Source organism: Oncorhynchus nerka, linkage group LG4 (genome assembly GCF_034236695.1).
Source record: "Oncorhynchus nerka isolate Pitt River linkage group LG4, Oner_Uvic_2.0, whole genome shotgun sequence".
NCBI classification, from domain to species: Eukaryota; Metazoa; Chordata; class Actinopteri; order Salmoniformes; family Salmonidae; genus Oncorhynchus; species Oncorhynchus nerka.
In genome coordinates, this window is record NC_088399.1 from 31,002,544 (window position 1) to 31,029,771 (window position 27,228).

Below are 27,228 nucleotides of genomic sequence, written 5' to 3' on the forward strand. Positions count from 1 at the left end.
TTCCCTCAGTAAGAGCATTGAAGATGGGCTGTGGCTGGGTCTTCCAGCATGACAACGACCCGAAACACAATAAGTACGCTCAGCATATGTGGGAACTCCTTCAAGACTGTGGGAAAAGCATTCCAGGTGAAGCTGGTTGAGAGAATGCAAAGTGTGGCTACTTTGAAGAATTTAAAATATAAAACATTTTATTTGATCAATTTTAGAACAAGGCTGTAGCGTAACAAAATGTGGAAAAGGTGGGGGTCTGAATACTTTCCAAAGGCAGTGTACATATCATTCTTAGTATGTCTTGAGTAAATTATTCCGTTGTACATACTTAGACTGCATTTTGATTACTGTTACAGTGCTATTTGGATTGTTAATTGGATTCGTCCCAACATTAGAGATTTCTTGTATTTTTTGTAGTACATTAAAAAAAAGTTAATTATTTGTGTACTTGTTTGACATTTTACTGCATTGTTAGAAACTAGTAACATAAGAATTTCACTACACCCGCTATAACATCTGCTAAGCTGTGCACCCGACCAATAAACTTTGATTTGATTTCATAGATACTACCGTTCAAAAGTTTGTCGTCACTTAATGTCTCAGAATAAGAATAGACTGATGAATTTCAGAAGGAAGTTCTTTGTTTCTGGCCATTTTGAGCCTGCAATTGAACCCACAAATGCTGATACTCAACTATTCTAAAGAAGGACAGTATTATTGCTTCTTTAATCAGGACAACAGTTTTCAGCTGTGCTAACATAATTGCAAATGGGTTTTCTAATGATCAATTAGCCTTTTAAAATAATAAACTTGGATTAAGCTAACAACGTGCCATTGGAAAACAGGAGTGATGGTTGCTGATAATGGGCCTCAGTACACCTATGTAGATATTCCATTAAAAAATCTGCCATTTCCAGCTACAATAGTCATTCACAACATTAACAATGTCTACACTGTATTTCTGATCAATTTGATGTTATTTTAATGGACAAAAACATTTGCTTTTCTTTCAAAAACAAGGATATTTCTAAGTGACCCCAAACTTTTGAACGGTAGTGTATACCGCTGGAAGTGAATGCAGGAATTAAACATTTAACTATGCAAAGTAGCAAAAGCTGTGTGCATTAAGGATAAAGACACCTGGCTCAAATAGAAGCCTGTCTCTAATAAGCACCTGCTGTGCTCATTGATTTAAGAAAATAAACGCCCAGGCTAAAAATGGAAGTTTTACGCTAGGCCCATCTTAGTGGGACACAGATCTTAACCGGCAACGCATTGATTCTTTAACTGGCAGGTCACTCACGGAAGCCATAATAAAAATGTAGCTTCAAAGCCACTTAGAAGGAGAAGCCTGACAGTCTCCCTTAGAAAATAACCACATATCCCTGAGGTGCTGGGAGACAGGGGGACTATGGGCCAGGACAGACAGACACTTCAGATATCAATATTTGAAGTGCAGACACTTCAGATATTTGTATCCAGGAGAGTCCGAAAGAGAGAGAGAGCAAAAGATGGAGAGAAAAATAAAGAGAGAACAAGAGCAAGCGCTCACGCAAGAGGAAGAAAGGGGGAGTAGTATTGCGGTGTCTGCAGTTCAGCTCTCCACCCCGGTTTTGTCTCTAATCATGCCCATTAGCCCGGCTGGCCTCTGGCTGGGCTCCGGCAGGCCCTTTAAAGAGGCTGAGCTACCTACTGGAGAGACAAAGGTCTCCCAGGAGAGAGGTCATTCCTTTGAACAGAGCATGTCAGCCCAGAGACAAAGAGCACAATCAATTAGAGTGCCACAGCACCTCTAGAGGGAAGTGACTAGGGCCCCTGGGTAAGGAGGGAGGCAGAGAAAAAGAGACAAGCAGAGAAAGAGAGAGAGAGAGACGCACACACACACTTGCAAAAACACATACTGTACTTACAAACACAGGCACGTACACACCCACGCTTACGCTCCTGCCGAAACATCTTCATGTAAGTGCACACACAGAGAATGTATCATACTCAATCATTTACGAGATTAGATTGAAAGGCATCAATATGTATGAACTTTTTGCTTGAGATTTATTCTATAAATAAATCAATAGATTTGAAGGGTTGGGGAGTAGGAGATGGGGCTGTCCACAGTGAACGATTTGACTCAATTCAACAGAGGACACAGCGTGCACCGTGGCCAGTGGTGAGTGAGTGCGTGAACAACACACACACACACACACACACACACACACACACACACTTTATGTTCATGTTGTTATCTTTTCTTGTTGCATGGTTGAGAAGGACCCGTCTCCCCGATGGTAAGGGAGTGAACAGCTCGTGGCTGGGGTATGTGTGGTCCTTGATAATTCTGCGGGACCTCCTCCGGCACGGTCTCAAGTAGATGTCCTGGATGGGTGGGAGCACGGTCCCAGTGATGCATTGCAGAATCTAAAGGAATTAGCCAAACAGACTGTGTGGTAAAGGGGGCTGGCAGTGCTGTTTACTGATATTGTGTATTTCTCATCAGTGGCCCGTATGCGCTGATGTACGGAGCAACTCTGCTCAGTCAGATGAAGAAGTATACTTTGTCTCTGTGCTGGAATGTGTGGTGAACCTTGACCCAGCTATGCCTCAGCCAATCAGAGCGTGGTCTCTGCTGCCACTGGGCTTACTGTGCTCCTTACCATACTCTACGTTTATATTTTAGTTATTTAGGAGACGCTCTTATCCAGAGTTACATACATTTGCTGCATTCATTTTAACATAGCTAGTTGAGATAACCACATATCACAGTTGTGGTAAGTACATTTTTCCTCAATAAAGAAGCCTTTGTCACCAAAGTCAGTTTCAGACATTTTCGGAAGATGGGCAGGGACTCTGATCCCATCCAATCACTTATTTTGGAGGGTATTCAGATGATGAAAGTTTGCCATTAGAATATATGTGCAAAGCAAAGTTTAAACTTTCAGTATGTGTTATTGCATTAAGGATTATCTGTCAAATGAGACGAGTTCTATCCTAATGCTTATTTGCAGAGGACAAAACAGTAGTGGGCTTGATTACCAACAACGTCAAGACAGCCTACAGGGAGGAGGTGAGGGCACTCGGAGTGTGGTGTCAGGAAAACAACCTCTCACACAACATCAACAAAACAAAGGAGATGATCGTGGTCTTCAGGAAAGCAGAGGGAGCACCCCCCTATCCATATCGACGGGACAGTAGTGGAGAAGGTGGAAAGTTTTTAGTTCCCGAGAACACACATCACGGGCAATACAGACATTGGGGTGAAGAATGAACAGCAACTCTTCAACCTTAGGAGGCTATAGAAATTTGGCTCGTCACCTAAAACCTTCGAAGACTTTTACAGATGCATAATTGAGAGCATCCTGTTCGGTTGGATCACCGCCTGATACGGCAACTGCACCGCCCTCAACCGCAAGGCTCTCCAGAGGATGGTGCGGTCTGCACAACGCATCACCGGGGGCAAACTACCTGCCTTCCAGGACACCTACAGCACCCGATGTCACAGGAAGGCCAAAAAGATCATCAAGGACAACAACCACCCAAGCCACTCCCTGTTCATCCAACTACCATCCAGAAGACGAGGTCAGTACAGGTGCATCAAAGCTGGGACCGAGATACTGAAAAACAGCTTCTATCTCAAGGCCATCAGACTGTTAAATAGCCATCGCTAACACAGAGAGGCTGCTGCCTACATACAGACTCAGATCTTTAGCCACTTCAATAAATGGATCACTAGACACTTAAAAAAGCCACTTTAATAATGTTTACGTATCTTACATTAGTCATCTCATATGGATATACTGTATTTTATACCATCTATTTCATCTGGCCTATGCTGCACGGCCATCGCTCATCCTAATATTTACATGTACATTTTCTTATTCCATCCCTTTGTGTGTGTATTAGGTAGTTGTTGTGAAATTGTTAGATATTACTGCACTGTCGGAACTAGAAGCACAAGCATTTCTCTACACTCACATTAACATCTGCTAACCATGTGTATGTGACCAATAAAATTGGATTGAATTTGATTTATTAAAAACATTCGCAAAGCTATGGTAAACCATGTGATAACTAATCTAAATTTGACAGATAATTGTAAATGCAATAACATATTGAAGAGAAGAATATTCACAGGGGTACTATGTACCAGGCGAGTGATGCCAACTTCTGCTCCCTGTTGAGGATGTCTGTCTCCTGTCCCCGTCCCAGAGAACAGGCTTTGTTTCTGGATAGCCCAGCTAGTTGCCCATTCCCCCCTCCGTGGATGGATACACCTGCCCGTAACGTAATACCTTGTTAAAGCCCCGATTCTGCTGCAAGTTTAGCACCGATTGAACAGGCTTGAACAGATTACAAAGGAAAAAGTCAACCTTGAGACAACACCAGTACCTAACCCCTGCATCCGGCCGCCTACCATCCTGCCTGCACCTCGGGCCAATCGTGAAACGGCCCAACAGACTCCAGAACTCTAAGACTCTTTCACTTTCTAGTTTCTACCCCAAATCTGGTTTGGATCAAGAAACTAAGAAGTTCCTAGACCGCATTAGGCAGAGACGCCTGACAGAACATTTAGGGCTCTCGTTTTCTTCTCTTCGCACGTGTGTTTTATTGGACTATGCTTTGAGGATTTAATGTTGCGTAGAAGACTAATGAAAGTGTGCAGAAACAAAACCAGAAGGCAGCAGAAGGAGAAAAACAAGAAAAAAACTACAGGCCTGTTCTCCGTTTTCCTTTTAATTGCACTCCCTTTTTTTCTATCCTCAGAGTAAAAAATGTAGGGAAAGTTGCAAATAACTGTGGGATCGATAGAGCCGCAGGAAATGAGGCTATTTGGAGTGTTCAATCAGGGGCCCTGCCTCTGCTTACTTTAATTAGTTTATACATAAATTCAAGGCCGGAGATTGAAGAGCACTCTCTGCTCGTACCCTGACTTAAATTGAATAAATTGAACCAGGATTAGTTCAGCAGAACGCAGCGTGACCTCGGCAAAAACTCTCGCACAGGGAAGATTTGTCCCAGGAGAAGGAAGGAGAGAGAAGGACCAGATGCAGGGCCAAAGAAAAAAGCTCCTAAAGAGTAGATTTTGATACATCTGCTGAAACCTCACTGACTCCTTAATTCTTGTGAGGCTGTTTCTCATCCATAATGTGAATTTGGCACTTTGCGAGCCTCCTTAGCTGTTTACTCAGATGTCCTGGTGCTGAATCTGCCTGCCACAGAAGGCATCTCTCCAAATGATCCTTTGGCAATTACTGAAAATGTGTATTTGATTAAATTGTTTCCAATTTGAATCCCAAATTGTGACGCATCAGGCTTTTAGTCAGTCTGTTTACTCAAATGAATTCAGATTTTGCAAACAGACCATGTGTGATGATCCAAGTCGTATTTTCCGATCCTACTTTTAAATGCCTTAACTTTGGGAGTTACCTGTGTATGACCCATCTATCTGCTCCATAGCTATACGGAAAAATGCTGAATAGTCATGATATGGAGAGATAGAAAGGGAGAGAGATACATACAGTGTTTTCAGATAGTATTCAGACTAGAGGTCGACCGATTATAAGTTTTCAACGGCGATAACGATTATTGGAGGACCAAAAAAAGCTGATACCGATTAATGGGTCCGATTTAAAAAAATGTATTTGTAATAATGACAATTACGACAATACTGAATGAACACTTATTTTAACTTAATAAAATACATCAATACAAATCAATTTAGCCTCAAATAAATAATGAAACAAGTTCAAATTGGTTTAAATAATGCAAAAACAAAGTGTTGAGAAGTAAAAGTACAATATGTGCCATGTAAAAAAGCTAATGTTTGAGTTCCTTGCTCAGAACATGAGACTTCAATATTCCAAGGTAAGAGGGTTTAGAGGTTGTCGTTAATATAGTATTTATAGGACTCTCTCTCTCTATACCATTTGTATTTCATATACCTTTGACTATTGCGTGTTCTTATAGGCACTTTAGTATTGCCAGTGTAACAGTATAGCTTCCGTCCCTCTCCTCGCCCCTACCTGGGCTCGAACCAGGAACACAACGACAACAGCCACCCTTGAAGCAGCGTTACCCATCGCTCCACAAAAGCCGCGGCCCTTGCAGATCAAGGGGAATAACTACTCAGAGTCTCAGAGCGAGTGACGTTTGAAACGCTATTAGCGTGCATCCCGCTAACTAGCTGGCCATTTCACATCAGTTACACCAGCCATTAGGCTGATAGGCTTGAAGTCAAAAACAGTGCTGTGCTTGCGAAGAGCTGCTGGCAAAACGCACGAAAGTGCTGTTTGAATGAATGCTTACGAGCCTGCTGCTGCCTACCATCGCTCAGTCAGACTGCTCTAATAATAACATAACACACAGAAATACGAGCCTTTGGTCATTAATATGGTCGAATCCAGAAACTATCATTTCGAAAACAAACCGTTTATTATTTCAGTGAAATATGGAACCGTTCGATATTTTATCTAACGGGTTGCATCCCGAAGTCTAAATATTCTTGTTACATGGCACAACCTTCAATGTTATGTCATAATTACGTAATATTCTGGCAAATTAGTTCGCAATGAGCCAGGCTGCCCAAACTGTTGCATATACCCTGACTCTGCGTGCAATGAACGCAAGAGAAGTGACACAATTACAGACCAAGGCTCTGCATCTGTCCTCTTGCTCCTAGACCTTAGTGCTGCTTTTGATACCATCGATCACCACATTCTTTTGGAGAGATTAGAAACCCAAATTGGTCTACATGGACAAGTTCTGGCCTTGTTTAGATCTTATCTGTCAGAAATAAATCAGATTGTCTCTGTGGATGGTTTGTCCTCTGACAAAACTGTACATTTCGGTGTTCCTCAAGGTTCTGTTTTAGAACCTTTGTTGTTTTCACTATATATTTTATCTCTTGGTGATATAATTCGGAAACATAATGTTAACTTTCACTGCTATGTGGACGATACACAGCTGTACATTTCGATGAAACATGGTGAAGCCCCAAAATTGCTCTACCTGGAAGCCTGTGTTTCAGACATAAGTAAGTGGATAGCGGCAAATGTTTACTTTTAAACTTGGGCAAAACAGAGATGCTAGTTCTAGGTCCCAAGAAACAAAGAGATTTTCTGTTGGATCTGACAATCAATCTTGATGGTTGTACAGTCGTCTCAAATAAAATTGTAATGGGGAGTGATGAGCTCTACAGCAGAGTCTCACAACTCAATCGCTGGTTGAAAACTGTTTTCTGTCCCTCCCAAAAGATAGAATTTGTAGATAATTGGCCCTCTTTCTGGGACTCACCCACAAACAGGACCAAGCCTGACCTGCTGAGGAGTGACGGACTCCATCCTAGCTGGAGGGGTGCTCTCATCATCTTATCTACCAATATAGACAGGGCTCTATCTCCTCTAGCTCCACAATGAAATAGGGTGCAGGCCAGGCAGCAGGCTGTTAGCCAGCCTGCCAGCATAGTGGAGTCTGCCACTAGCACAGTCAGTGTAGTCAGCTCAGCTATCACCATTGAGACAGTGTCTGTGCCTCGACCTAGGTTGGGCAAAACTAAACATGGCGGTGTTCGCCTTAGCAATCTCACTAGGATAAAGACCACCTCCATTCCTGTCATTACTGAAAGAGATCATGATAACTCACATCTCAAAATAGGGCTACTTAATGTTAGATCCCTTACTTCAAAGGCAATTATAGTCAATGAACTAATCACTGATCATAATCTTGATGTGATTGGCCTGACTGAAACATGGCTTAAGCCTGATGAATTTACTGTTTTAAATGAGGCCTCACCTCCTGGCTACACTAGTGACCATATCCCCCGTGCATCCCGCAAAGGCGGAGGTGTTGCTAACATTTACGATAGCAAATTTCAATTTACAAAAAAAAAAATGACGTTTTCGTCTTTTGAGCTTCTAGTCATGAAATCTATGCAGCCTACTCAATCACTTTTTATAGCTACTGTTTACAGGCCTCCTGGGCCATATACAGCGTTTCTCACTGAGTTCCCTGAATTCCTATCGGACCTTGTAGTCAAAGCAGATAATATTCTAATCTTTGGTGACTTTAATATTCACATGGAAAAGTCCACAGACCCACTCCAAAAGGCTTTCGGAGCCATCATCGACTCAGTGGGTTTTGTCCAACATGTCTCTGGACCCACTCACTGTCACAGTCATACGCTGGACCTAGTTTTGTCCCATGGAATAAATGTTGTGGATCTTAATGTTTTTCCTCATAATCCTGGACTATCGGACCACCATTTTATTACGTTTGCAATTGCAACAAATAATCTGCTCAGACCCCAACCAAGGAATATCAAAAGTCGTGCTATAAATTCACGGACAACACAAAGATTCCTTGATGTCCTTCCAGATTCCCTCTGTCTACCCAAGGACGCCATAGGACAAAAATCAGTTAACCACCTAACTGAGGATCTCAATTTAACCTTGCGCAATATCCTAGATGCAGTTGCACCCCTAAAAACTAAAAACATTTCTCATAAGAAACTAGCTCCCTGGTACACAGAAAATACCCGAGCTCTGAAGCAAGCTTCCAGAAAATTGGAACGGAAATGGCGCCACACCAAACTGGAAGTCTTCCGACTAGCTTGGAAAGACGGTACCGTACAGTACCGAAGAGCCCTTACTGCTGCTCGATCATCCTATTTTTCTAACTTAATTGAGGAAAATAAGAACAATCTGAAATTCCTTTTTGATACTGTCACAAAGCTAACTAAAAAGCAGCATTCCCCAAGAGAGGATGACTTTCACTTTAGCAGTGATAAATTCATGAACTTCTTTGAGGAAAAGATTATGATCATTAGAAAGCAAATTACGGACTCCTCTTTAAACCTGCGTATTCCTCCAAACCTCAGTTGTCCTGAGTCTGCACAACTCTGCCAGGACCTAGGATCAAGAGAGACGCTCAAGTGTTTTAGTACTATATCTCTTGACACAATGATGAAAATAATCATGGCCTCTAAACCTTCAAGCTGCATACTGGACCCTATTCCAACTAAACTACTGAAAGAGCTGCTTCCTGTGCTTGGCCCTCCTATGTTGAACATAATAAACGGCTCTCTATCCACCGGATGTGTACCAAACTCACTAAAAGTGGCAGTAATAAAGCCTCTCTTGAAAAAGCCAAACCTTGACCCAGAAAATATTAAAAAAATATCGGCCTATATCGAATCTTCCATTCCTCTCAAAGATTTTAGAGAAGGCCGTCACTGCCTTCCTGAAGACAAACAATGTATACGAAATGCTTCAGTCTGGTTTTAGACCCCATCATAGCACTGAGACGGCACTTGTGAAGGTGGTAAATTACATTTTAATGGCATCGGACCGAGGCTCTGCATCTGTCCTCGTGCTCCTAGACCTTAGTGCTGCTTTTGATACCATCGATCACCACATTCTTTTGGAGAGATTGGAAACCCAAATTGGTCTACACGGACATGTTCTGGCCTGGTTTAGATCTTATCTGTCGGAAAGATATCAGTTTGTCTCTGTGAATGGTTTGTCCTCTGACAAATCAACTGTAAATTTCGGTGTTCCTCAAGGTTCCGTTTTAGGACCACTATTGTTTTCACTATATATTTTACCTCTTGGGGATGTTATTCGAAAACATAATGTAAACTTTCACTGCTATGCGGATGACACACAGCTGTACATTTCAATGAAACATGGTGAAGCCCCAAAATTGCCCTCGCTAGAAGCATGTGTTTCAGACATAAGGAAGTGGATGGCTGCAAACGTTCTACTATTAAACTCGGACAAAACAGAGATGCTTGTTCTAGGTCCCAAGAAACAAAGAGATCTTCTGTTGAATCTGACAATTAATCTTAATGGTTGTACAGTCGTCTCAAATAAAACTGTGAAGGACCTCGGCGTTACTCTGGACCCTGAGCTCTCTTTTGAAGAACATATCAAGACCATTTTGAGGACAGCTTTTTTCCATCTACGTAACATTGCAAAAATCAGAAACTTTCTGTCCAAAAATGATGCAGAAAAATTAATCCATGCTTTTGTCACTTCTAGGTTAGACTACTGCAATGCTCTACTTTCCGGCTACCTGGATAAAGCACTAAATAAACTTCAGTTAGTGCTAAATACGGCTGCTAGAATCCTGACTAGAACCAAAAAATTTGATCATATTACTCCAGTGCTAGCCTCTCTACACTGGCTTCCTGTCAAAGCAAGGGCTGATTTCAAGGTTTTACTGCTAACCTACAAAGCATTACATGGGCTTTCTCCTATAGAGCTCCATTTTTATGGAACGGTCTGCCTACCCATGTCAGAGACGCAAACTCGGTCTCAACCTTTAAGTCTTTACTGAAGACTCATCTCTTCAGTGGGTCATATGATTGAGTGTAGTCTGGCCCAGGAGTGGGAAGGTGAACGGAAAGGCTCTGGAGCAACGAACCGCCCTTGCTGTCTCTGCCTGACCGGTTCCCCTCTTTCCACTGGGATTCTCTGCCTCTAACCCTATTACAGGGGCTGAGTCACTGGCTTACTGGGGCTCTCTCATGCCGTCCCTGGAGGGGGTGCGTCACCTGAGTGGGTTGATTCACTGTTGTGGCCATCCTGTCTGGGTTGGCGCCCCCCCCCCTTGGGTTGTGCCGTGGCGGAGATCTTTGTGGGCTATACTCAGCCTTGTCTCAGGATGGTAAGTTGGTGGTTGAAGATATCCCTCTAGTGGTGTGGGGGCTGTGCTTTGGCAAAGTGGGTGGGGTTATATCCTTCCTGTTTGGCCCTGTCCGGGGGTGTTCTCGGATGGGGCCACAGTGTCTCCTGACCCCTCCTGTCTCAGCCTCCAGTATTTATGCTGCAGTAGTTTATGTGTCGGGGGGCTAGGGTCAGTTTGTTATATCTGGAGTACTTCTCCTGTCCTATTCGGTGTCCTGTGTGAATCTAAGTGTGCGTTCTCTAATTCTCTCCTTCTGTCTTTCTTTCTCTCTCTCGGAGGACCTGAGCCCTAGGACCATGCCCCAGGACTACCTGACATCATGACTCCTTGCTGTCCCCAGTCCACCTGGCCATGCTGCTGCTCCAGTTTCAACTGTTCTGCCTTACTATTATTCGACCATGCTGGTCATTTATGAACATTTGAACATCTTGGCCATGTTCTGTTATAATCTCCACCCGGCACAGCCAGAAGAGGACTGGCCACCCCACATATGCTCTCTCTAATTCTCTCTTTCTTTCTCTCTCTCGGAGGACCTGAGCCCTAGGACCGTCTCCCAGGACTACCTGACATGATGACTCCTTGCTGTCCCCAGTCCACCTGACTGTGCTGCTGCTCCAGTTTCAACTGTTCTGCCTTATTATTATTCGACCATGCTGGTCATTTATGAACATTTGAACATCTTGGCCATGTTCTGTTATAATCTCTACCCGGCACAGCCAGAAGAGGACTGGCCACCCCACATAGCCTGGTTCCTCTCTAGGTTTCTTCCTAGGTTTTGGCCTTTCTAGGGAGTTTTTCCTAGCCATCGTGCTTTTACACCTGCATTGCTTGCTGTTTGGGGTTTTAGGCTGGGTTTCTGTACAGCACTTTGAGATATCAGCTGATGTACGAAGGGCTATATAAATACATTTGATTTGATTTAAAGAACCTCGGCGTTACTCTGGACCCTGATCTCTCTTTGACGAACATATCAAGACTGTTTCAAGGACAGCTTTTTTCCATCTACGTAAAAGAGCTTGGTTTCTTCGTAGTTTCCTGCCTTTCTATGGAGTTTATCCTAGCCAACATGCTTCTACATCTGCATTGCTTGTTGTTTGTGGTTTTAGGCGGTTTTTTTTTTAGGCGAGTTTCTGTACAGCACTTTGTGACATCGGCTGCTGTAAAAGGGGCTTTATAAAAACATTTGATTGATTGAATGCTGCAGACATTGTTTGGCACCCTTCCCCAGATCTGTGCCTCGCCACAATCCTGTCTTGGAGCTCTACTGACAACTCCTTTGACCTGATGGCTTGGTTTTTGCAATGACATACACTGTCAACTGTGGGATGATCAATGGAAACAGGATGCAACTCAGCTCAATTTCGAGTCTCATAGAAAATGTTCTGAATATTTATATAAATAAGGTAAAAATGTCTAAAAAAACATTTTCGCGTTGTCATTATTGGGTACTGTGTGTAGATTGATAAGGAAAGACAATTTAATTAATTAATTTCATAATAAAATTGTAACATTCCAAAATGTCGAAAAGGTCAAGGGGTCTGAATACTTCCCGAACACACTTTATATTTCCATTATGGGCTAAGCTAAGGGAGAAATACGACTGTGGTTTACTGTATTCAGGCTGTAGATAAAGACAGAGAGGGGTGAGAAGGAGACAGAAAAAGAGAGCTGTGGCGAATGAATTGGTATAAATAAGTTATTTCAGAAGGCATCACATATCAGCCCCTCACATGGAAATGAATCCATCTTCAGAAGCAATCTCCTCCAACAATTTGGGGTAACTGCAGGACTGTAAGCTGAAAAAAAAGTGGCGATAAAAGGTCTGTGTTCGTATATAGTCAGCTGACTGATTTGACTGCCGTGCCTCACAGACACCAAGCCATTGTGTGTGAACCGAATGAACCTGAAGACAACGGAGAGGTGTGTTCAGTTTCTAAACAGGTGAAGAGGAAGCCAGGGCAGGGCAGACAAGAGTGAATATGGCTGGATTGGCACGTATTCCATTTCTGCTTAAGTTTGAAGTATTTAATAATGCACTTGAACTTGATTTTCACTTAAACACTTGAATGTCATTATTTCAATGATAAAAATGTTTAACCTTTTCTTTGCAATGCTTAATACTAAACTGACATACACTAGTTTGTCAAAGTCCTTGATTGACACAGGGCTATTCCCCAAAATCTCCTTCGTGCTACCAACTCACTTTGCAGTCTAAAAAGAAAAGTTAAATTTTTTTTGTGGAGTCAACATTTAGCATAGGCTGTGCCGCCTTGGCCCTGGCTCTCCCGCAATGATGACTGTAATGATTCAGAAACCTCTTCTCTCAGTTCTTCCCTCTCCAGAACGCTTCTCATTTAAGTCAATCACCCAGTTCTCTTTTCAGGAATTAACCTCAGAGACGCACTTCATACCACAAGCCTCTTCTTAAAAATATGATTCAAGTTCATCTTTCTCTCTTTATTTCTCCTTCTGGCAGTCCCTTGCTAAAGCCAGTCAGCATTTCTCTGTGTTCCTGACAGGCTCCCATCACAGCCCTAACCCCAGATGAAACTGTGCCTCACAAAATAAATGTACATCTCTTTCTGTGTGCTGTTAGTACTCCTGCTGCCGAGCCCTGTAGACAATTGATTCTTTCAGTGGGGTGCACGCATGCGGCCGCGTGACCCCTTCTTCATAATGGAACACTAATAAGTCTGCGTCACTGTCACCTCAAATCAATCAAATCAATTTTGATTTGTCACATACACATGGTTAGCAGATGTTAATGCGAGTGTAGCGAAATGCTTGTGCTTCTAGTTCCGACAATGCAGTAATAACCAACAAGTAATCTAACTAACAATTCCTAAACTACTGTCTTATACACAGTGTAAGGGGATAAAGAATATGTACATATGAATGAGTGATGGTACAGAGCAGCATAGGCAAGATACAGTAGATGGTATCGAGTACAGTATATACATATGAGATGAGTATGTAAACAAAGTGGCATAGTTAAAGTGGCTAGTGATACATAAGGATGCAGTCGATGATATAGAGTACTGTATATACGTATGCATATGAGATGAATAATGTAGGGTAAGTAACATTATATAAGGTAGCATTGTTTAAAGTGGCTAGTGATATATTTACATCATTTACCATCAATTCCCATTATTAAAGTGGCTGGAGTTGAGTCAGTGTCAGTGTGTTGGCAGCAGCCACTCAATGTTAGTGGTGGCTGTTTAACAGTCTGATGGCCTTGAGATAGAAGCTGTTTTTCAGTCTCTCGGTCCCAGCTTTGATGCACCTGTACTGACCTCGCCTTCTGGATGATAGCGGGGTGAACGGGCAGTGGCTCGGGTGGTTGATGTCCTTGATGATCTTTATGGCCTTCCTGTAACATTGGGTGGTGTAGGTGTCCTGGAGGGCAGGTAGTTTGCCCCCGGTGATGCGTTGTGCAGACCTCACTACCCTCTGGAGAGCCTTACGGTTGAGGGCGGAGCAGTTGCCGTACCAGGCGGTGATACAGCCCGCCAGGATGCTTTCGATTGTGCATCTGTAGAAGTTTGTGAGTGCTTTTGGTGACAAGCCGAATTTCTTCAGCCTCCTGAGGTTGAAGAGGCGCTGCTGCGCCTTCTTCACGATGCTGTCTGTGTGAGTGGACCAATTCAGTTTGTCTGTGATGTGTATGCCGAGGAACTTAAAACTTGCTACCCTCTCCACTACTGTTCCATCGATGTGGATAGGGGGGTGTTCCCTCTGCTGTTTCCTGAAGTCCACAATCATCTCCTTAGTTTTGTTGAAGTTGAGTGTGAGGTTATTTTCCTGACACCACACTCTGAGGGCCCTCACCTCCTCCCTGTAGGCCGTCTCGTCGTTGTTGGTAATCAAGCCTACCACTGTTGTGTCGTCCGCAAACTTGATGATTGAGTTGGAGGCGTGCGTGGCCACGCAGTCGTGGGTGAACAGGGAGTACAGGAGAGGGCTCAGAACGCACCCTTGTGGGGCCCCAGTGTTGAGGATCAGCGGGGAGGAGATGTTGTTGCCTACCCTCACCACCTGGGGGCGGCCCGTCAGGAAGTCCAGTACCCAGTTGCACAGGGCGGGGTCGAGACCCAGGGTCTCGAGCTTGATGACGAGCTTGGAGGGTACTATGGTGTTGAATGCCGAGCTGTAGTCGATGAACAGCATTCTCACATAGGTATTCCTCTTGTGCAGATGGGTTAGGGCAGTGTGCAGTGTGGTTGAAATTGCATCGTCTGTGGACCTATTTGGGCGGAAAGCAAATTGGAGTGGGTCTAGGGTGTCAGGTAGGGTGGAGGTGATATGGTCCTTGACTAGTCTCTCAAAGCACTTCATGATGACGGAAGTGAGTGCTACGGGGCGGTAGTCGTTTAGCTCAGTTACCTTAGCTTTCTTGGGAACAGGAACAATGGTGGCCCTCTTGAAGCATGTGGGAACAGCAGACTGGTATAGGGATTGATTGAATATGTCCGTAAACACACCGGCCAGCTGGTCTGCGCATGCTCTGAGGGCGCGGCTGGGGATGCCGTCTGGGCCTGCAGCCTTGCGAGGGTTAACACGTTTAAATGTCTTACTCACCTCGGCTGCAGTGAAGGAGAGACCGCATGTTTTCGTTGCAGGCCGTGTCAGTGGCACTGTATTGTCCTCAAAGCGGGCAAAAAAGTTATTTAGTCTGCCTGGGAGCAAGACATCCTGGTCCGTGACTGGGCTGGATTTCTTCTTGTAGTCCGTGATTGACTGTAGACCCTGCCACATGCCGCTTGTGTCTGAGCCGTTGAATTGAGATTCTACTTTGTCTCTGTACTGACGCTTAGCTTGTTTGAAAGCCTTGCGGAGGGAATAGCTGCACTGTTTGTATTCGGTCATGTTACCAGACACCTTGCCCTGATTAAAAGCAGTGGTTCGCGCTTTCAGTTTCACGCGAATGCTGCCATCAATCCACGGTTTCTGGTTAGGGAATGTTTTAATCGTTGCTATGGGAACGACATCTTCAACGCACGTTCTAATGAACTCTCACACCGAATCAGCGTATTCGTCAATGTTGTTATCTGACGCAATACGAAACATATCCCAGTCCACGTGATGGAAGCAGTCTTGGAGTGTGGAGTCAGCTTGGTCGGACCAGCGTTGGACAGACCTCAGTGTGGGAGCCTCTTGTTTTAGTTTCTGTCTGTAGGCAGGGATCAACAAAATGGAGTCGTGGTCAGCTTTTCCGAAAGGGGGGCGGGGCAGGGCTTTATATGCGTCGCGGAAGTTAGAGTAACAATGATCCAAGGTTTTTCCACCCCTGGTTGCGCAATCGATATGCTGATAAAATTTAGGGAGTCTTGTTTTCAGATTAGCCTTGTTAAAATCCCCAGCTACAATGAATGCAGCCTCCGGATAAATGGTTTCCAGTTTGCAAAGAGTTAAATAAAGTTCGTTCAGAGCCATCGATGTGTCTGCTTGGGGGGGATATATACGGCTGTGATTATAATCGAAGAGAATTCTCTTGGTAGATAATGCGGTCTACATTTGATTGTGAGGAATTCTAAATCAGGTGAACAGAAGGATTTGAGTTCCTGTATGTTTCTTTCATCACACCATGTCTCGTTAGCCATAAGGCATAGGCCCCCGCCCCTCTTCTTACCAGAAAGGTGTTTGTTTCTATCGGCGCGATGCGTGGAGAAACCCGTTGGCTGCACCGCCTCGGATAGCGTCTCTCCAGTGAGCCATGTTTCCGTGAAGCACAGAACGATACAGTCTCTGATGTCCCTCTGGAATGCTACCCTTGCTCGGATTTCATCAACCTTGTTGTCAAGAGACTGGACATTGGCAAGAAGAATGCTAGGGAGTGGTGCACGGTGTGCCCGTCTCCGGAGTCTGACCAGAAGACCGCCTCGTTTCCCTCTTTTTCGGAGTCGTTTTTTGGGGTCCCTGCATGCGATCCATTCCGTTGTCCTGTTTGTAAGGCAGAACACAGGATCCGCGTCGCGAAAAACATATTCTTGGTCGTACTGATGGTGAGTTGACGCTGATCTTATATTCAGTAGTTCTTCTCGACTGTATGTAATGAAACCTAAGATGACCTGGGGTACTAATGTAAGAAATAACACGTAAAAAAACAAAAAACTGCATAGTTTCCTAGGAACGCGAAGCGAGGCGGCTATCTCTGTCGGCCGCCTCTCCTCACGACAACACGCACTATCACTAGACAGTACACACACACACACGACAACACACCGAGCAGCAACTGTCATAAAGGAGCGACTGGCAGAAGGGAGATCTCTGAAATGACAACAATCACCATTTGTTCCACTGGCGAGGAGAAAGGGCTATTAGTGCCATTGCAGTGTTCTCGAACAGCTATTCTAAGAGATGTGGTGTTCGTCATTCACTGAGCCACTCATGCAAAGTCTATGGCATCGTTAAAGTTAAGGAAAACAACATTTTACTTGTAGTGAAGTCACAAGAACAAAGCACCCAGTGCTCTAAAAAACTAAAGTTTAGCAAACTCCACTAGCCTGAAAACAACTTATCCTCATCAATATAGTCTAGCCCTTCTGTCCTGTCCAGACTGAGCACATCCTTCCCAGCACAGCTGGCCAGAGTAACAGAGAGGACACGGCCATGACAGGACTCCTCCCAGCACCACCTGGCTGAACAGGTGACTGTCCATGGCCCCAGACAGGGATGTCACCCATTGGGCACACATAAGAGAGAGCTGACAAACAGCATTTCACTGTGGACAGACACTCCCAACATCAAACACTTTCCTTGAATCTTACTTAAACTTTGAAGTTGCTTAGTCTTGCTTGTCACAGCATTACTCTATGGAGAAAAGGTCCAACGGTGCTGTTCTTGTCACAGCATTACTCTATGGAGAAAAGGCCCAACGGTGCTGTTCTTGTCATAGCATTACTCTATGGAGAAAAGGCCCAAAGGTGCTGTTCTTGTCACAGCATTACTCTATGGAGAAAAGGCCCAACGGTGCTGTTCTTGTCACAGCATTACTCTATGGAGAAAAGGTCCAACGGTGCTGTTCTTGTCACAGCATTACTCTATGGAGAAAAGGCCCAACGGTGCTGTTCTTGTCACAGCATTACTCTATGGAGAAAAGGCCCAACGGTGTTGTTCTTGTCACAGCATTACTCTATGGAGAAAAGGCCCAACGGTGCTGTTCTTGTCACAGCATTACTCTATGGAGAAAAGGCCAAACAGTGCTGTTCTTTTCACTGCTTTTCGTACTATCGTACTACATGTTTTAGGAGGTATCTATTAGAGGAAGAGTTTTCCACCTTTTCTGTGAGAATCCTTTGAGCATTTCTGTCTCGCGGCCACTCTCCTGCTACACGCTTAGATGCACTCACAAACAAGCCATGAACCACTAGAAACATTGCAAACAAAGTGCCGACATCACACAGCAGAGTTTGTTAACAGCACACACCTCTCTCTCCACACTGTAAAAATACATATACTCCCTCATCAACAAAAAGGGTGAGGAGAGAAGCAAGCGGAGCCCTGAGAATTTGGGGGAAAAGTGGGGAACAAGTGGAAAGTTGGACACTTAGGCAAAAACAAAGGCTAAAACAACAATCAGTATCTTTAAACTACCACTGGGGGTTAAGACTCGACAGGTGTCATGGAGGTGCTCTGGTCACAAAGCAGTAGCAGGTTGAAATCCTAGCAGGGGATTGCCTGCTTTAATAGACTCCTCCTGAGAAGAGCTTTATAAGCTACCTCTCCACTGTAAAAGCAGCCAGTAAAGAATACAGGTACTCATGTATGAACACATCCCAGTCTGCATAAATCACAGCCTCTCAGCCAGTCAGGCATGACAGGCCGCTTTGATGGGAAAGTTAAATAGGGCATTATTTTTCACAGTGGAAAACGACAAGATGCCAGCTTCACCGCTGGCTCCCGGTTTTGTTGCAGTGGAAAAAACCTGAGACAGGCGCCATAGGTCACCGGCAGTGAGTAACTCTGACAAATAGGGGGGTGGTGGAGTGTGGCGGGGGTTGTCGTAAACTCCCCACTGGGCCGGGCTGCCGTTAGCTGCTTACGACGGAACAGGAGGGTGGGTCGGGTCGCTTAGCTTCAGGGTGGGCGGAGTGGAGGAGGGAGAACAGATAGACACAGCCTGTCATCTCAGGGAGAGAGGACTGAAACTAAAAAATGAACGTAAAGATGGTCTAAAAAGATGGATATAAATATCCCTAATATGTTCCTTCACACAGGAGCTGTATCAGAGAAAGAGTGAGGGGGAGAGGCAAACCAAATGGCAATTAAGGGGAATGCCTATATGGAGAGCCAGGAATCTAAAGGCAAATTCATATTGGAAATGCATTATAGCTAGTGGATGCAGACAACGATATCCACTTATGACAACGAGGGCACTAAAAATACATATTTCCCAGATGCCTGTGTATATATTTTCTTAAGCCTGTGGGGCGAAACCTTGAAAGGAATTGGACCTACAGGCAAGTTCACATAGACAATAGATAAAGAACTAAGAAACTTCTCATCTGTTCGGTGGGGAGAAAAGGCATATCCCATGAGAGGTTGGCACAAAGGGGTCTTCCTCTAGACCAAACCTCTCCAACCCTGTTCCTGGAGAGCTACCCTCCTGTAGGTCTTCGCTCCAACCCCAGTTGTAACTAACCTGATTCAGCTTATTAACCAGCTAATTATTAGAATCAGGTGCGCTAGATTAGAGTTAGAAGGAGAACCTACTGGACGGTAGTTCTCCAGGAACAGGGTTGGGCTGAAAACCTACTAGAAGGTAAGCTCTCCAGGAACAGGGTTGGAGTGAAAACCTACTGGACGGTAGTTCTCCAGGAACAGGGTTGGGCTGAAAACCTACTGGACGGTAGCTCTCCAGGAACAGGGTTGGAGTGAAAATCTACTGGACGGTAGCTCTCCAGGAACAGGGTTGGAGTGAAAATCTACTGGACGGTAGCTCTCCAGGAACAGGGTTGGGCTGAAAACCTACTGGACGGTAGCTCTCCAGGAACAGGGTTGGAGTGAAAACCTACAGGACGGTAGCTCTCCAGGAACAGGGTTGGACTGAATACCTACTGGACGGTAGCTCTCCAGGACCAGGGTTGGAGTGAAAACCTACAGGACGGTAGCTCTCCAGGAACAGGTGTGGAGAGCCCTGCTCCAGGCCTACACACACGTTCAATGGCTGGGAAAACAACGTCTGATTCTCCAGATTTCACACCCCACCGCTCGTGCTAATGGGGACAGTGTCTCAGTGGGTGGAGTGGGGTGTGTGATACAATCACCGTAATTGTGGCAACTTGCTTTCATTTTTCCATGTATTCTCCATTACTCTGTGTCCACACAAACACATCCATCGTTCAGGCACCGACTGGGTGTAAGTTTTAACTCCAGGAAACAGCAAGAGAAATCTGTTAACCGCTAAGTCAGTGTCCGTCATTAAAGACCAGGCAGCAGACAACAGGCAGCAGTAACAACAGTAGAATAGTCGAACACAGAATCTCCCCTCACTGATCCACAACAACTTACTTAAATATGGCAGACCACAATGACCGACCACAACCCTGGGCAGATCTCTCTTATCTCTGTTCAGGCTGTGTGTGATATATGATATGATTTGCTTCCCTGCTTTGGTGCTCCAGACACAATCGATGTGGTGTCCTGGAAAGTGTGTGAAAGTAACTTAAAGTAAATTGTGTCCTGTACATGTGCGCACACTGAAAAAACACACTACACACACACACACACACACACACACACACACACACACACACACACACACACACACACACACACGTGTCCATTACTGTCAGCTGTGCAAATTACAATATGCTCCTTGATGAAGAAGGATCTCTGCTCCCGAGATGGCATAGCAGTTCAGACGTCTTTTGTCCTCGTCTTGTCGTGTCGTGTATATATATATATTTACAACTTTTTTCACATACATTTAATTTTTATTTTCCATCAACTCATCTTCAATACACTCTCCTGCAACCTGCCTCACCAATTGATATGTATAAATACGTATTATTTACCTCAAATCTACAATCAAATCTGCAATCCTCCAAGAAGCTAGCCAGAAGCTAGCCAGAAACTCCAAGAAGCTAGCCAGAAGCTAGCCAGGAGCTAGCCAGAAGCTAATCAGAAGCTAGTTAGCTTCTTTACTGGCAACTCGTTAGTATTCAGCTAACCACGGTTTGTGGTCATCAGCTATCCTTTAACTCGAAAATCTATCGCCAGTTTTGTACGGCGCAGCGCGGCTCGGAACGGAACATACCGGACCGATTTTTCTCTCCATGTCCCTGGATTTCAACTGCTCTCTGGACATTCACTCCCGGATCTCACAGCTAGCTGGCTGCTATCCGTGTGTCTATCTGCTTTCGTCGATTCCGGAGCAAACATCAATTACTCCGGAGCTAGCCAGCTCCGTCAATCACTCCTGAGCTCCGTCAATCACTCCTGGGCTGCAGTCACCTATCCGGACCCGTTTTACTGCCTACGCGGAGCCCCACCGGGCCTTCACAACTGGACTGCCGACGTTATCTACCCGAAGGAGATCCGGCTGGCTCCTCCGTCGCGACGTTACCTGAACGCCCATCTGCGGCCTGCTAACCGTTAGCTGTCTTACCGGCTGCTCTCAGAATAGACAATCGGACAATTTATTTATTTTTATTATTATTATGTTTCTTCTTGGGCCTCTATAACTATATCTATTGTTTTTATTTTTGTTGTTGTGTGATTTGGACTAATCCCCTCTACAACACGGAACTCCACTAATCTACTGACGGAACGCAAGAGGTGGCTAACAACAGACCTCCATCCTATGCTAGCTTGCTACCGATGTCCTGGCTAGCTGTCTAAATCGCCGTGACCCCCAAACCAACCTCCCCACTCCCTGGACCCTTTTGATCACTCGACTAAGGATGCCTCTCCTTAATGTCAATATGTCTTGTCCATTGCTGTTCTGGTTAGTGTTTATTGGCTTATTTCACTGTAGAGCCTCTAGTCCTGCTCACTATACCTTATCCAACTTATTAGTTCCACCACCCACACATGCAATGACATCTCCTGGTTTCAATGATGTTTCTAGAGACAATATCTCTCTCTTCATCACTCAATACCTAGGTTTACCTCCACTGTATTCACATCCTACCATACCTTTGTCTGTACATTATACCTTGATGCTATTTTATCGCCCCCAGAAACCTCCTTTTACTCTCTGTTCCAGACGTTCTAGACGACCAATTCTTATTGCTTTTAGCCGTACCCTTATTCTTCTCCTCCTATGTTCCTCTGGCGATGTAGAGGTGAATCCAGACCCTGCAGTGCCTAGCTCCACTCCTATTCCCCAGGCGCTCTCTTTTGATGACGTCTGTAACCGTAATAGCCTTGGTTTCATGCATGTTAACATTAGAAGCCTCCTCCCTAAGTTTGTTCTTTTCACTGCTTTAGCACACTCTGCCAACCCGGATGTTCTAGCTGTGTCTGAAACCTGGCTTAGGAAGACCACCAAAAATTCAGAAATTTTAATTCTAAACTACAACATTTTCAGACAAGATAGAACTGCCAAAGGGGGCGGTGTTGCAATCTACTGCAAAGATAGCCTGCAGAGTTCTGTCCTACTATCCAGGTCTGTACCCAAACAATTTGAACTTCTACTTTTAAAAATCCACCTCTCTAAAAACAAGTCTCTCACCGTTGCCGCCTGCTATAGACCACCCTCTGCCCCCAGCTGTGCTCTGGACACCATATGTGAACTGATTTCCCCCCATCTATCTTCAGAGCTCGTGCTGCTAGGCGACCTAAACTGGAACATGCTTAACACCCCAGCCATCCTACAATCTAAACTTGATGCCCTCAATCTCACACAAATTATCAATGAACCTACCAGGTACCCCCCCAAAGCATTGAACACGGGCACCCTTATAGATATCATTCTAACCAACTTCCCCTCTAAATACACCTCTGCTGTCTTCAACCAAGATCTCAGCGATCACTGCCTCATTGCCTGCATCCGTAATGGGTCAGCGGTCAAACGACCTCCACTCATCACTGTAAAACGCTCCCTGAAACACTTCAGCGAGCAGGCCTTTCTAATCGACCTGGCCGGGGTGTCCTGGAAGGATATTGATCTCATCCCGTCAGTAGAGGATGCCTGGATATTTTTTTTAAATGCCTTCCTAACAATCTTAAATAAACATGCCCCATTCAAGAAAATTAGAACCAGGAACAGATATAGCCCTTGGTTCTCCCCAGACCTGACTGCCCTTAACCAACACAAAAACATCCTATGGCGTTCTGCATTAGCATCGAACAGCCCCGTGATATGCAGCTGTTCAGGAAGCTAGAAACCGTTATACACAGGCAGTTAGAAAAGCCAAGGCTAGCTTTTTCAAGCAGAAATTTGCTTCCTGCAACACTAACTCTAAAAAGTTCTGGGACACTGTAAAGTCCATGGAGAATAAGAACACCTCCTCCCAGCTGCCCACTGCACTGAAGATAGGAAACACTGTCACCACTGATAAATCCACCATAATTGAGAATTTCAATAAGCATTTTTCTACGGCTGGCCATGCTTTCCACCTGGCATCTCCTACCCCGGTCAACAGCACTGCACCCCCAACAGCAACTCGCCCAAGCCTTCCCCATTTCTCCTTCTCCCAAATCCATTCAGCTGAAGTTCTGAAAGAGCTGAAAAATCTGGACCCCTACAAATCAGCCGGGCTAGACAATCTGGACCCTTTCTTTCTAAAATTATCTGCCGAAATTGTTGCCACCCCTATTACTAGCCTGTTCAACCTCTCTTTCGTGTCATCTGAGATTCCCAAAGATTGGAAAGCAGCTGCGGTCATCCCCCTCTTCAAAGGGGGGACACTCTTGACCCAAACTGCTACAGACCTATATCTATCCTACCATGCCTTTCTAAGGTCTTGAAAGCCAAGTCAACAAACAGATTACCGACCATTTCGAATCTCACCATACCTTCTCTGCTATGCAATCTGGTTTCAGAGCTGGTCATGGGTGCACCTCAGCCACGCTCAAGGTCCTAAACGATATCTTAACCGCCATCGATAAGAAACATTACTGTGCAGCCGTATTCATTGATCTGGCCAAGGCTTTCGACTCTGTCAACCACCACATCCTCATCGGCAGACTCGACAGCCTTGGTTTCTCAAATGATTGCCTCGCCTGGTTCACCAACTACTTCTCTGATAGAGTTCAGTGTGTCAAATCGGAGGGTCTGCTGTCCGGACCTCTGGCAGTCTCTATGGGGGTGCCACAGGGTTCAATTCTTGGACCGACTCTCTTCTCTGTATACATCAATGAGGTCGCTCTTGCTGCTGGTGAGTCTCTGATCCACCTCTACGCAGACGACACCATTCTGTATACTTCCGGCCCTTCTTTGGACACTGTGTTAACAACCCTCCAGGCAAGCTTCAATGCCATACAACTCTCCTTCCGTGGCCTCCAATTGCTCTTAAATACAAGTAAAACTAAATGCATGCTCTTCAACCGATCGCTACCTGCACCTACCCGCTGTCCAACATCACTACTCTGGACGGCTCTGACTTAGAATACGTGGACAACTACAAATACTTAGGTGTCTGGTTAGACTGTAAACTCTCCTTCCAGACCCATATCAAACATCTCCAATCCAAAGTTAAATCTAGAATTGGCTTCCTATTTCGCAACAAAGCATCCTTCACTCATGCTGCCAAACATACCCTTGTAAAATTGACCATCCTACCAATCCTCGACTTTGGCGATGTCATTTACAAAATAGCCTCCAATACCCTACTCAACAAATTGGATGCAGTCTATCACAGTGCAATCCGTTTTGTCACCAAAGCCCCATATACTACCCACCATTGCGACCTGTACGCTCTATCGTTGGCTGGCCCTCGCTTCATACTCGTCGCCAAACCCACTGGCTCCATGTCATCTACAAGACCCTGCTAGGTAAAGTCCCCCCTTATCTCAGCTCGCTGGTCACCATAGCATCTCCCACCTGTAGCACACGCTCCAGCAGGTATATCTCTCTAGTCACCCCCAAAACCAATTCTTTCTTTGGCCGCCTCTCCTTCCAGTTCTCTGCTGCCAATGACTGGAACGAACTACAAAAATCTCTTAAATTGGAAACACTTATCTCCCTCACTAGCTTTAAGCACCAACTGTCAGAGCATCTTACAGATTACTGCACCTGTACATAGCCCACCTATAATTTAGCCCAAACAACTACCTCTTTCCCAACTGTATTTAATTAATTTATTTATTTTGCTCCTTTGCACCCCATTATTTTTATTTCTACTTTGCACATTCTTCCATTGCAAAACTACCATTCCAGTGTTTTACTTGCTATATTGTATTTACTTTGCCACCATGGCCTTTTTTGCCTTTACCTCCCTTCTCACCTAATTTGCTCACATTGTATATAGACTAGTTTTTTTTTACTGTATTATTGACTGTATGTTTGTTTTACTCCATGTGTAACTCTGTGTCGTTGTATGTGTCGAACTGCTTTGCTTTATCTTGGCCAGGTCGCAATTGTAAATGAGAACTTGTTCTCAACTTGCTTACCTGGTTAAATAAAGGTGAAATAAATAAAATAAATAAATAAAAAAGAAACTCCATTAGGAACAGGAAATCCATCTCTCTATGCCTGGCATATCGCTACTGGGACTGTCACCACCACAGTGTGTGTGTGTGTGTGTGTGTGTATGCCTCCATACCTCAGGCATGGCAGGGGTCTCGCCGGGCCATCTGGTCTCAGGTTCTCCAGTGAGGGGGTTCTGGAGGGTCTGGAGGAACAGGGCTGCCTTCCTCTTCCTCTCCGCCTGCAGCTGCTTCTCCTTGGACTCCTTGGAGGCCTGGGCCAGCTTCTCCCTGGCGGCCGCAGCTAGACGGTCCTCCAACTTCAGCTTGGCTAGAGGGAGAGGTCAGGTACATTATGAAGATTAATAGTTTCTGCTTGGCTACAGACAAACAGAGAGAAAAAAATATTTACTTGCTTTTTATATGTCATCAAAATCTATTGATGTCTGTCTGTTTCTGCATTGTACTTTTATGACGCTTTATACTTTTATGACGCTTTGTGCTAAGGCTAAGTGATTGGGTTTGGGATTGGGTTTAAAAGTTGACAGTCAAAAATAGATGCAAGTGAGGCACAGTGAGGGTTGGTTGCAGGCTGAACGGTAAGGGAAAGCCATTTCACACTACGTAGGGCCGATCACTCCTCTCCCCACACTCTCTGTCGGCCTGGTTCTCATTGGAATGCTCTGCCCGCTCTGTGCACCGTTTACTACGGGACACTGATGGAGGGGTTTAATCATAGCAACATACCATGGTGGAGGGACCAATGGACAGCCAGTTCGACATGGCCCAGTCAGAGTGGGGAGAACACATGCCTTTTCTGGGTGTAATGTTTACTGTTTATTTTTTCCCTAATCAATCTACGCACAATACCCCATAATGACAAACATATATTTTCTTTGTTTTATGTTTACAAATGTATTAAAAATAAAAAACAGATATCTTACTTAGATAAGAATTCAGACATTTTGCTATGAGATTTTAAATTGAGCTCAGCTGCATGCTGTTTCCATTGATCATCTTTGAGATGTTTCTACAACTTGATTGGAGTCCACCCGAGGTAAATTCAATTGATTGGGCATAATTTGGAAAGGCACACACCTGTCTGTATTAGAGGTCGACCGATTATGATTTTTCAACGCCGATACCGATACAGATTATTGGAGGACCAAAAAAGCCAATACTGATTAAAATCTGCCTATTTTTATTTATTTATTTGTAATAATGACAATTACAACAATACTGAATGAACACTTATTTTAACTTAATATAATACATCAATAAAATCAATTTAGCCTCAGGTAAATAATGAAACATGTTCAATTTGGTTTAAATAATGCAAAAACAAAGTGTTGGAGAAGAAAATAAAAGTGCAATATGTGCTATGTAAGAAAGCTAACGTTTCAGTTCCTTGCTCAGAACATGAGAACATATGAAAGCTGTTGGTTCCTTTTAACATCAGTCTTCAATATTCCCAGGTAAGAAGTTTTAGGTTGTAGTTATTATAGGACTATTTCCCTCTATACCATTTGTATTTCCTTAACCGGCAGGGTAGCCTAGTGGTTAGAGCGTTGGACTAGTAACCGGAAGGTTGCAAGTTCAAACCTCTGAGCTGACAAGGTACAAATCTGTCGTTCTGCCCCTGAACAGGCAGTTAACCCACTATGGCCAGGTGCCAGCAGAGTTTTGAATGCGTAACAGAATTTGGGCAGCCATAACCTTTCCCTCTCCGACTGAAAAAGACAGTTGCGGTTGATACATTATCGATTAGATATTTTAAAAACAACATGAGGATTGTTTATAAAAAACGTTTGACATGTTTCTGTGGACATTACGGATACTATTTGGAATTTGTCTGCGTTGTCGTGACCGCTCTTTCCTGTGGATTTCTGAACATAACACGCCAAACAAACGGAGGTATTTTGGATATAAAAATAATTTTTATGAACATTTATTGTGTAACTGGGAGTCTCGTGAGTGAAA

The 27,228-nt window shown here is 44.4% G+C and overlaps 1 protein-coding gene across 6 annotated transcripts in view; it reads right to left on the reverse strand.

Annotated features, from left to right (window-relative positions):
• Window positions 1-27,228, reverse strand: part of LOC115122013 (splicing factor, suppressor of white-apricot homolog) — a 133,260-nt gene that overhangs the window by 31,996 nt on the left and 74,036 nt on the right. For 5 of the 6 annotated variants that reach the window (XM_065017451.1, XM_065017452.1, XM_065017450.1 and 2 more), the window contains exon 13: window positions 25,386-25,579. In XM_065017451.1, coding sequence (XP_064873523.1) covers window positions 25,386-25,579 — 194 coding nt within the window. Of the gene's footprint in view, window positions 1-2,109; window positions 2,407-25,385; window positions 25,580-27,228 lie in introns of those variants that run through there. The other variant, XM_065017455.1, reaches the window with a different exon arrangement.